General features: G+C 40.1%; 1 protein-coding gene across 1 annotated transcript in view; it reads left to right on the forward strand.

The window, feature by feature from the left end:
- Window positions 1–8,505: 8,505 nt before the first annotated feature.
- Window positions 8,506–12,504, forward strand: part of ANK3 (ankyrin 3) — a gene marked incomplete at its 5' end in the record, with an annotated part of 192,118 nt that continues 188,119 nt past the window's right edge. Inside the window, one exon of the mRNA XM_084210661.1 lies at window positions 8,506–8,619. Coding sequence (XP_084066787.1) covers window positions 8,506–8,619 — 114 coding nt within the window. The remainder of the gene's footprint in view (window positions 8,620–12,504) is intronic.

The following is a 12,504-nucleotide window of genomic DNA, read 5'->3' on the forward strand; positions in this document are numbered from 1 at the left end:
ATACAATTGCTTCAAGCGTGACCTTGTAGTTTTTATGACTGGTATATTAATTTACTTAAGAGAAAGTGAGAAAAATGTCACTTGAAAAACATGCATTTGATACCTTTCTGCCTCTTGTTACTGATTGCTAATGATTCTGCTTTTTTTGCATTTTTTTTCCCCAATAAAAGCCAACTTATTGCTGCATGGAGCGTGCAGAACACTTGAAGCACTAAAATCTCACTCAGGCAGCATGTTGAGATTTTAATGATTTCATGACTTAATTATGGAGGCCATCCTTTGGGAATGAGACAAAGATGGTCATTTCAACACAGGAAAAGGAATAATGAATAATTAAAGAATCTAATTAAATGAGTTTCTTATGCTGGAGTGGGTGGGAGGTTTCTTTTTTGCTTTTATATTTTCCTTTCAAACGTTTCCTTAAAGATTAAGAAATTGTGTGTATACTGGGCAGGGACTAGTGTCTTCACTGAAAATTCTGTGCTTAGTTTGGCTGAAGTGGGAGGTCTGCAATGAAAGTCAGAGTGAGTAAATATGTCCTGTGTACTTGCTGAGGGAGCCTTGGTCCAGCACAAAATGTGGCGGTGATCAGGGAGAAACTGCAGCTCTCCTCCTTGGCTCATGTGTACTGGTTTTCCTTGTCTTGGGAATACTACATGTTAGTAGTAGATTTTTTGTGTATCCAAGTAGTTCAGGGAAATTTAAAAGGAAAAAAAAACCCCACCACCTACCCTACAAACAAGCCAAAGAGCCTTTTTTCTTCCTGTCTTATAATTTCTGCATTTTTGCACCACAGAAGATCAACAAAGTTATACAGCTAGAAGTCTTGGGGCAACTGGGAAATGCTGGCAACTTCAAAGAGCCTTTCTTGTGACCTTTCCAGATGGGTCCTTTGTTACACTTGCTCAGCAACTTTTTATTTCAAAATAAAACAAGTAAGCTGCTCATAATGTGCAGAGCTTGGCAACAGGAAAATATGCGGGCACTGGGTCGCTCAGGGCACTCCCTACTCTTGGCAGTGGCTGGGGGGAATAACCCATTTCACAAGGTGATAAAGTGCTTTGTCCAAAGTTAAAAGTACTTTTCCTTTTGGGGCTGTGTCGTGGTAGGGAAGGTTAAATTATATTTTCATGATCGCAATATTTTGCTAAAGCAGAGAGGCCCCTACCCTGGATACACATAGTGCAGTAATTTATGGAAAGGCTGACTTGGTCAAAATGCCTTCTAGGCTAAAGTATATATTTCTGACTCAAACGTAGCAGAAATCAAAGAATACTAATTAAAGGGTACTGGAAAATGATCTACTAACTACAGCAAAGGTGTTGCATCTATTTGTGACTGATGCCATCCCACTCTTTTAGGTAGCTTCGTTTGCTGAAGCGCATTCATTTCCCGGCACCGTTGCAGGTTCTGCAGTGGTTTTTAATAAAAGCTTTTTGTGTAGCTTTTATTGTTATGAGACTGCCACTGCTCCAGAAAAGAGACAGCAGGCGGGGAACTTGATGCCGAGAAACTTGAAATACCAGAAAGACGTTTTCTGCTGCTGTTTTGGATTATTTTAAAGCCACTCTGAGACTTTTCCATCTGAGATGAGCAAGGAAGAACTCATCTTGTGTCTGGGGACTGGATGACCTGGCAGAGGAGCTTCTGAGAGCCACCTCCTTGGTACCTGCTCTTCTTATGTTGGAGGAACCCCCAGCTCGGGCTTGTTGTTCACTGGATGTGTGAGCAGATTGCTTTCATGTGTTGCAGCAGAAGTGAACAGATGCAGCAATGATTAATTGACCACTCAGGGTGAAGTTTGTAGCTGAATCATAAAATCCTGATGAATGGCATTCTGTGTTTCTTTTTTTGAAGCTCACCAGGATGGGATTGATCCTCCTGTCATATCACAGACAGCGTTCAAGTTCTGCATGTGGGAGTGCAAAACTGATAGCAAACCTGCTTTTCCACTTATTCCTTTATATGCAGGGGTAGCTTTTCCTGTCTCTGCTAGTGTCATTTGCAGACACATCTAACTAAATTTCCAGATCAAAACTCAGTTTGGTTCCCTGTAGCACCATTCCACTGACCTCCTGGTCACCCTACTGTGACTTGGAGTAGCTAGGAGATCATGGTGAACTTGGCAGAGAGAAATAATGAAAGTAGGAGGTTAATATTCTGAAGGTAATATTCTGAATATAGTTTCAGAACACCACTGAGTAGTTCCAAGTGAGGGTTGAAAACTGTGTCACTGTGATCTAGTGTCAGTTTGGGCTATAAGTTCTACCCCTTAAGATGTGTGAAACCAGTTTAATGCGATTTCCTAGTGATCTTTGTCAGCATCCCTAAGACACTGACACTCTACATGAGAGTCTGAGTCCAGGCTGTAGTGTGGTGTTTGAATTGTAGGGGAAAAAGGTAGAGAAATTATTTTTTTTAAAGTGCATGCTTGTTGCACTTTCAGTGGTTCCCAATAAATATAGAGTTTTAGCAGTATTATTCTTGGCAGAGGACAAATGGGAAGAAAGTTTTTGGCGTGTTTGCTGTGCAACCATTTAGAGGTTATATATAAAATGTAAAACTCTTACCCATTTTTCTCACATTGGATAAATTTCCTGGGCTGCTTGGCAGCTGCATCCACAAACCCCCACAAAATCCATCTTGCAATTAGTGTGCCTCTATAAATAAGATACATCAGTACCTTTTCCTTAGTTGGTCACGAGTCAGAGATGAAACTCTTCACACCATCTTTGCAGAAGAGTTAATATTAATTTGTCACTGTGAGCTCCCTTTCTCTGTGTAGGCCCCAAACAAAATCACCCTGTTTTGAAAGTCAGGCTTGGTGATCTCCAGTTCTGGATGCTCTTCAGTCTTCTGAAGTCCTTTCTCCTCTGCTGGTTCATGAGCACCTTGTTTCCCTCACTCAGTTTGTTTGCAGGAGGATTTACCATTACCAGGCTTGTGTGGTGGCCTGGGACAGCTGAAGATTTATTTTCCCATTTCCCCTACTCTTGAACCCATGGGCTAATTGAGTCTTGAGTCAGCTTTCAAACTGTCCAGATTACCTGCACAAGTCTTCAGAGCAAACAAGAACCTGTAGTAGTTTTCTTAAAAAGTCATGCCTCCAGCTTGAAGTTAAAATTCACAAACGTGTCAGCCATCCTCATTCTCTGAGTAAGCTGGACCACAGGAGGTGTAATTTCATCAGTTATGCCAAAATGTGTCATCCTTGCACAGAGAAATAGTAATTTTGCACTTCATTCTACAAGCTTAAAAGTGGCTGCTGCTTTGATCTTGTATCAGCTTAGAAGGCAGGTGAAGTGTCTGGGGAGGACTTAGTGAAAAGCATATTCCATTATTGTTTTCTGTGGGGGTGTTTTGGGGAGGGTTTTTTGAAGGTTTTTGGGGTGGTTTGGTTAATTTTGAGTTTTGTTGTGGTGGTTTGTTTGGGCGGGGTTTTTTTTGTTTGCATGTTTTTGTTTATATAGTTGTTATAATTTCTACTTAAATTTCCAGTAGGAAATTTAGGAAGGGTCATTTAAGAAGTACTAAGCCTCTGGTCTTTATCACTGCATCCCTGAATCTGTGTCACTTCCAAAGCATTTTTAAGCTCTTGTGCCCTAAAGAAGTCAAATAAGAAACAGATCATGATTCAGTATCATTCCAAATTTTATACTGTAAATTCAAAGGAGGTAAGGGTTTAGCACTATTAAAGTGGTGTACAAAATGCAGTTTAAGTATTTTCCTGCTTTTTAGTATGGTGCATACATTCCTTTCTGACTGTCATGTTTCCCCAGTTTTTTTGGGACTGTTATTGCCAAAATAGAATTCTGCTAGAAGAAGCAGGTGGCGGGAGAAACTCAATGCAACAACACAGAAGAGCCAAACAAGCCTTAACCTTTCTTATTTACCATTCATTTGCTGCTTAGTGATTTTGATCTTCTGCACCTTTGGAGATGGGTCCATCCTATCCTGGACATCAAATGTGTGAAGTGGAGCTAAAAAGTATAGCTAGATGCTAAATAGGCTTTTAGTCTTGTTTGGATTTGTTTGTTGGATTTTGAGACACAAGACCTAACTAATGAGCAGACGAATCTTAAAAGACTCATCTTTTAAGATGAGTCTGAGGAAGTTTTTTATGGTTAACCCGTTTTAACTTTTTTTTAATTTTAATTTCTTCTGCCTAGTCTTCTCTCCAGATGTTATTTTCATGATTTTTTTTTTTAATTTCCAATAAGTCTTGTTCTTCTTTTTTTCCCCTTCTCATTATTTCAACATAATCCAAAACAGGGTAATAGTAGCATTTGTTCTGTACCAGACAAGTCAGAAATTGTGAATATAAAAGTGGCCTAATATTGGCTAGAATTGGGTTTACTTCTCTCCATGTGTTTTCCTTTCCTTTGCTCTTGGCTATTTCTAGTCTACCTATAATGGTCTTTTCATCTTTGGGAAAATGTAACATACTCTGTTTACCAGTAAAAGTTGTCAGAGTGACCTTCAAGCACTGTGTGTGATTAGAAGCCTTTTTGGATCCATAGCGATCTGAGAAGTGTGAGTGTTGAATTTTTCTTTGGTGTTCCATCTTACCTAAATCCCTTCAGATTTTCATAAATCTCTTTTTTGGCATTTTCTCAGTAAGCTAATATTTCCATGAGCATCTCATTTTTTTTTCCCTAGTGCTGTATAATTTGTTTAAAAAACCTGTAAAAGGGGTAGTGCTATGTTCATTCTGTAAGCTGCTGACCAATTTATGAATTAACACAAGTAATTAGATTGTGAACATCTTTTCCACCTATAACTTTCATGGTTTTTTTCCAAATCCATCTCAATGTTATATGCTAATGCTGTTTTGCAGTCTCTTGCATCTAACAGTGGGACTAGCATCTTAACCTAAACCAAATTACACACTTTCAAGTTGATAAAATCACTTCCTGACATTATTATTGTGACTTTGTGAGTAGCTGAAGCTAAGTAGACATTATCCTTGTGCTAACAGAAAGCGTAAATTTCCCATTGTTCAAGTAAGATACAGTTTATCATTCTTTATCAGGACCCTATGGATTGTGCTGAAACACTCATTGGCATTTCATTAACTCTGTAATTAAGGGTGAAATCAAATAGCTTAATTATTTTACTGAAGTCTGAAAAGAAGCACTTAATGAAGATTTCCAGTACCCAATTCCCTTGAAGTGAGTTATGACACATCTGGCATAAAAACCTTCACACTTCACCCAGCTTTCATCAGCAGTGCCCAATCACCTGCCAGTGAATGCTGCCACTTCACCATTTCCCCAAAAGCAGGAGTTGTACATGTACAGTTGCTTTTCCACAGGAATCTGAATCTTTTACTCACACTTTTCTTGTAACCTCTTCTCTGTTGGAGACTATCCCAGCCTACAAGCTATAAGGGATCTTTCTTTTCTTACATTGATTTTTTTTTAATCATAGCTAAAAGATAATTTCTCAAAACCATAGCTTGAAAAGGCATTTTTCTCTTTCTGAAATCTAATTCTGGAGGAGTTTGGACTCTGTAGTTCAAGCAGGGATTGTAATCCACATAATGAAAACATCTGCATGTTATGTCCAATTGATTAATTAGCTGAAAAGATCCTTGGGATGAAGCAGTCTTGGCTGACAGATAAAATCCTCCAATTTATGCATATCTCAAGGGATTGGGTGAGTTCACTCATTATCCTCATTTCTTAGCATTTTTCCTCATTAGTAAAAGCTTGGGCTGCTCTCTACCTGCATAGAATACAACCTGTTCATAGGGTGGCACTTGGGTGTTTAAGCTGGATATGTGCATGTTATTCTCTGTGCCAGCATTTTCAAAAGTATGCTCCAAGTATTTCAAACACCTAACACTTGATAATGCATTGTTTGTATTTTGATTTAATGAGGTTATTTAGGCATAAATTACAGGCTTGTATGGTTAAAAGGCTTATAGGACGTCACAGGATTAGCCAGCAAGCGGTGAATGACAGCAACATTCACTTCAGCTGTGGCTCAAATAAAGTTGGTTTCCTAAGGCAAAGACTCATGAGTCTTTCAAATCCAGATGGAAATATGCTGGGAATAAGAGGGATCCAACTCTATTGAATTTTGTTGAATCCACTTTCAGTTCTGGTTCTGATGTGTTTTGTAAGCACTTCTGTGCTAATAACTGTGTTCTGTCAGACAGGGGAACTAATGTCAACTTTATTTTACAAAGATCTGAACTTCCAAGAGTATAACTGCCACAGTCATGCAGGCAGCTTGTAGGCTAGAAAGTAAAGCTTTGGGTGCCTTTTCTTTGCCTTTTAAAAAAGTTTTAATAAGCACAATTCAGTCTTCCATTTCCCACCAAATCTTGAGATCACTGTCCTTCTTGAGGTACCTTCTTCAGCCCCCATGAATCAGCAGCCTGGCCAGCTCCTCTCTCTGGTAGGGTTCCTGTGCTAGAGCAGAGTCTCCTCACTGCTGCCCGGGGCTTCCTTGAAAAGCTGGGCCAAAATCCATGTGCCTGCCTGAGCATGGCCTTTGACAGCTTGCAGTGGTGTCCTTCAGTTCAAAGCATGCTCCGGGCATCCTTGGAGTGTACTCTTGGCATCTTGAGGAATGTGTTTATTCAGGTCTCTATAGAACATAGAGAAGTGGGAGTTGACTGCTTCTGGTTCAAAACTAGGCATTGCCCAAATGCAGCATTCCTCTTCCCACAGCTTTCCAAAGGCAGCGTTCTGTGAGGCTTCAGAAGCCTTTCAGTCGTGGAGGGGGAGTGTGGAGAGTCACATGGTGGTGTATGGGTACAGGAGCTTTGCATCACACAGAAACCCTGGTTTTACTGCACCAGGGAGAAAAATCCCTAAGATCACACAACTGTGGCCTCCATCCTTGAGCATTTCTTAAAAATCACTCCAAAATAAACAACTTTTTAAACCTGGTTTGTTAGCTTGTGAACAGGAGACAAACAGTGCACTGTGTGCTGCCCTTTGGACAACATAGGATGTGTTTAAAGTAGTTTCTGTTTTGGAGACTTAAAAGGTTATTTTTCTTTTAGCCATGTTACGTGAAAACTAAAGCATGTTGCTTGCTGGGCCTCAGCAACGAGAATTCAAAAAATGTCTTTCAAGTTCGGGGGAAGAATACTTACAAACGTGTGAGACATCTCTGGATTTTATGTTGCCCTGAGAAGACTGAGCCTGATTTGGCTAATTGCACTTCAAATTTAAATTTAACTTAATTTTTTACAGCAGATGCTGTTTTTTTCTTTCTGGAAAGAAATGCTAGTACCTTGTCAAATACAGTGGTTTTGCTTGGAGAGACTTTTGGATTTTATCTGAAAGAAATCAGACTCCCTTAAAATGCTGATCTTCATTACAGTGAAGCATGCTGCTAGGAATACTGGGAAAGGTTAAAAACAGCAGTCTTGAGGGAAGCTGCTGATTGTTCATATTTGTGCAGAAAAAATATGGTTCCTTATTTACTAGATGCTTGCTCTGTGATCATCCTAGTAAAAGATCCTCCTGCAGGCCTTAATACTGCTGCTATTTTACCTCCCCTAATGAATATTCAAAAGCTGCAGTCATTGAGGACTCAGGTGGCAAAAATAGTAAGATGATTGAAGCAAGCCTTGACATAAAAGCCTAAAAGTACATTTCCAACTACATGGAAATAATGCCGATTTCCCTTTCTGACCACGTAAATGAACAGTGCCAGAAAATCTCCCATGAATTAAATGCCTGTTTCACACACCAGTGTGATTGCATCTTTCTCTCTGTATGATGTGTTGTAATAAGTATGTTTAAAAAAAAAAGGGAAAAAATACAACAGGGCTTTCTGTAATCCTCTGTCCCAAAATGTATTAGAATTGAAAAATCAGTATAAAGGACACACTGTTAAGATATGGCAATGCATGCATTGTTTTCTACATAATGCAGTCAGAGTCTCCATGGTAAAAAGAAATTTTTATTTTATTTTTTTTGTCACCATCAGCAGTTAACCTAAAGTAGGAGCTGCTCCATTTCATTGTAGGTTAAATGGCTTACTATACAAAACTAGCTGAGAGACGTGCAGCGCTAACACTGCATTTTTTTAGTAGGTTTTAAAAATGTGCTTGAAGATGAGTGAAGAAAAAACAATGCAGCATATGTTATTGTTCTGGAATTTTTTTTAATAGAAAGCGCTCCTTTTCAGCATTCCCCCTTCAGTGGAGTCACTTAGACACTTCCAGCTGGTGGCAGGGGATACAGCCATAATACAGCTTTCTCTGTCCCAGCTGTCTTTTTCATTACGTTAAATGCATTACGATGGCTGCACTGCTTTACAAAGGCTCAGGTGCAGGAAGGTATAGGAAGAAATCTGCAACTATGTGTTTTTGTAGTGACTGCAAGCTTCTGCGAGATCTTTGAATCCTGAATGTGTTCCTGGCTCTGGTCACAGATCTCCTTCCAATCACTGGAACATTTGCTGTAAGGGCTGGCTAAAGGTGCCCGAGGAAATCACCTTTTACAAGGGAGCATTGTTGTAAAGGATTTTTAATGCATTATGGCTCACGCAGCATCACAGTTAAAGAAAAACAGGGATTTAGAAATAAATGCTGAGGAAGAAACTGAGAAAAAAAGAAAACACAGGAAAAGATCCCGGGATCGGAAGAAAAAGGTATCTAGATCTGTGCCAAATTCTGAACAGGGATTCTTTTGTTTTAATTTTCTTACCTTGCAATTGAAGTATTAAAAGCTTGTTCTTGCCTGTAACTTGGTAGCTGTCGGGGTAATTTGTTAACATTATAAAATATCATTTGTAACCAGGGCTGTGGGGTTTGCAAAGCAATTGAATGTTTAATTGGATATTAGTTGATTGCAGTGATGATGCAGAAGGTGTGCATTCATTTCCCACTTATTTTACTGTGATATGCAAACTGTGAGTTGAAAATAGTTTGTAACCATCATGTGGGGTTTAATGCTGAGCTTTCTCATAGGTTTAATAGCAAAGCATAGCATAATAGTTTAGTCTTACATGCAGGTTACTTAAAAGGGATGTGTGTAGAGGCAGATTTTTTTTTCTTTGTGTTGGGACTGTGTCACATGTTTGGCTTCTGAAACATCCATTTTTGGGATAATGTTAGAGAAATAAGGTGTTTCAGTGTTTCTCCCTTTTTCTTAATGGTGAGCTGTTTAACAGAATTGAGCTGTAATAGTCCGTTACTACAACTTTCTTTTGTTAGGAAAATACGTGGCTGAGATTACAGAGCCTGTTTTTTCACTGCTGTAGATTTGTTTTAGCTGCAGAAAACCCTTCAGCAAACTAGGATCTGAAAAATTCAGTAGGCACTGCATTGCTCATTGTTCAGGTCAGGAGCCTCTGTGTGATTCCAGGCTTACTGTTTCTCTCTAAGGTATAAAGCAAAATAGTTATGGTTTGTGGCATAATGACAGATAAAGAGGCCAGCTACTTTGGCAGCTCTGAGGATGTGTCCTTATAAATGACACCTTGTACTCTGCTCCATAGAAATAAGGCCCTGCCACAATTTCTTGTCTTTGGCTGTATTTCATGATAATTTTTTTCAAGAACATATCAAGGAGCCAGTTGCCTTTAGAGAAACCTGGGCATGTAGTATTTCTGTGTGCTTTTGTGAAATTCCCCTCGGGGGGGATTGGGTAATCTTCATGTGCTCAGAGAAGCAGTGCATGTGCTTCCTAAATGACATGTAGATTTCCTCTAACATATGTGCATCTTTTGCTTGGGTGAGAGTCAGCATTTCCCTGCCCTTTTCTCTTTTCCCTCTGCTGTGGCAGTACTATACCTAATGAAAAGCACTGAGAAACCCACTGCCTTCTGTTCTAGCCAGCACGTTAGGAGACTTTTAACATGCTGCAGTACATTTGCTGCAGCCAGCTACACTGTAGGCATTTTTTTTGTGTCAATGTATAGGTCTTCTGAATCATCTTCCAAGATAAAGGGCAGTATGAAGATAAGTTTCTGTCTTTGAGGTGAATTTTGAGGTGCTGCTGTTTGAAAGCAGCCTGAAATAGTAATATTTTTCTTGGCTGCTGTTTAGGTTATGTGCAGGTTTGTAATGTTGCTGTCAGGGTGGGTTTCCCCCAGCTGAAAATGACCACAGCAGTAAGGAATTAATTGTAGGAGCTGTTCCCTCAGCCCATATTTACCTATGGCTTGTGAGCTAAAATGTATAGTCTCTCAGCTGAATCTACTCATGCTGCAGGGAGCCCACGTTGTTCTTGATGTGCTCAAGTTTAACAATAGCATGCCCAACCAGATCCATGCACTGTCTTTGTGTAAGGGAGCCTCCTCACAGCCCAGAATTAGAACAATATAGAAGGGATATGGGAGTGAGAGGCTCTTGATTCAGTGAGGTGAGACAATTGCTTTGTGGACAAAAATGCTTTATTGTTTATACAACACTGCTGTAGAGAGGAAATCTCTCAGCAGCCAGAGTGGCACATGGATAAATATCTGCCTGTTAATCTCAGATACATGGATTTCTCTCAGTGTTTCATTTCTGCATTTTAACAATGAGAGAAAATAGAGAGTTTTTGCTCCACCAAATGCCTTTTTTTTTTCTTTTAATTCTCCCCTCGTTTTGGAATTTGGTAGCTTATTCCAGTTTCTTTCTGAGTTTCCTTAGGACTCTGCAGATTCAGGACAGGTAGAGGCCCTCCCTCCTAGGAGAATGGAACAAAACCCAGCAATTGCTTCACTTAACTCTCATACATTGTCATGTCAAAGACATGGTTTTGTTACCCAGTACATAGGGAGTAGGAAGTCCAATAATTTGGTTTGCCATTTTGTGCTTTCCTGGCTATTTAAAACATTTTCCCCCCAAATTTTCCACTATGAGTAGTGAGTCACTTCTTGTTCCTCTGCACCACCCACAAGCAGGCAGTACTCGGGGATTTTTTTGTTGATCACATGATACTGCACAAAGCTTACCCTTTGCTTAAGCAGCATGCAGAAATATCCTTTAGAGTCTTCCAATCACTTTGGAACAACAAAGAATGCTAATGTTTCTGGATAATTTATACAGTAAAGAGCCCAAGGCGACCAATGGTTAGAAAGTAAGGCTGGTGGGATCAGCCAGTGTCTTAGTCCTGTGTGATACTAGCAACAGTCATGGTGATTTATGTTCGTGTTTAGTTGGAGGATGGCAGTCTGAGGGGAATATTTCACTGCTTTTGACTGCTTAAGCAATTTACAGTGCAATAACATTCCTGTGAAGGCTTGCTTCAAGACTTGGATGAGAGAAATGACCTTTTTAAAAACACACACAGAACAGCAACCTGTGTTTTGTCCCATCCTGTTTAATTTCAAGGTGAGATATTTTAAAATTGCCCCTCTTAGCTCTGTGGAGAGGCTGTCCTTCTGCCTGTGGAGCCTATGGCCCCACCACACTCCTGTTTGCTTGCATTCAGGACATTCCAGGCCTTTGCTGAAGGTTCTGAAAGGTTCAGAGCTTACCTGGCTTAACTCAGGCAAGAGAAAGGGATAGGGCCAGCAAGTGAAGGATCTGCATTATACAGGTTTCCCATTTATTTTGTTCAAGTTTATTTTACAGCTTCATACAGTTCTGCCTCTGGATGGTTGTGCAGTGTCCTACACTGAAAATAGTTTGAGTACATCCAAGGGCAGACCTGAGCCTTTAATGGTATCACAGAACAAGCCAAACCACTCTTAAAAATAAGTGATTGATAGGATAGCTTGCTTAATACTTGCCAGTGCAGCTCTGTCATATGTAGCTTTGTTTGTGAAAACTAGAAATTGTTTATCCTGTAATAATGTCTGGACAGAAATTCGTTGCTTAGTCAGCGCCTTTCCTAAAATAAAGGTGAAACTTCTGAAGGTTTTTTTGTGTTCTCTGTTGGGTACATATCAGAAGAGAAGGACAGGTCTTGGCACACAGTCAATGATTTATGTTTTATACAATATTTAGTAGGACTGAAGTGATTTCCATTAATGTGTAGTGCTCAGGAGCTCTTGTATTCTTTGAGAACACAGAATAATTTGATCATAATGCAAAGCCTGGCTGCTGCTGTCCCCGAGATGTTAAAGGCTGTTGCTGTCACAGCCTCTGCTGCTGCAAACTTGTGGGCAGCAGGGAAAGTAACCCTTGTCAATGTCACAAATCCTGCTAATTTCATTATAAGGCTCACGGTGTTTGAAGGTTTTACTAAACTCTCAGGTATGCCCCAAAAATTGCCTTGCAGTTTCCTAAAGGAAATAAATGGAAATGCTGTGTCAGGAATGATCAGCCTGTAGGTGTTGCAGCTGCTTTGAGGAGCTTGTGCATCTTCTGGGCTGGGCTCTGCTGTCAGCTCCAGGAGAGCTGAGACGTAGCTTGGACTTCCCAGCCTAGCAGAGCTGGGAACACCTCCCAGGGGCAGTGGGACCCCGCGAGGACGTCATCATATCCCGCTGGGGGACTCCCACTTTTTTCTTTCCCCTCAGCACTCCTGGGGCTGTCAAATGTTTTATAGATCTCAGCCATGTGAAGGTTTCAGTACAAATGGCAATTTTCATATGCAAACA

Source organism: Fringilla coelebs (assembly GCF_963513975.1).
Source record: "Fringilla coelebs genome assembly, chromosome: 8".
Lineage (NCBI taxonomy): Eukaryota > Metazoa > Chordata > Aves > Passeriformes > Fringillidae > Fringilla > Fringilla coelebs.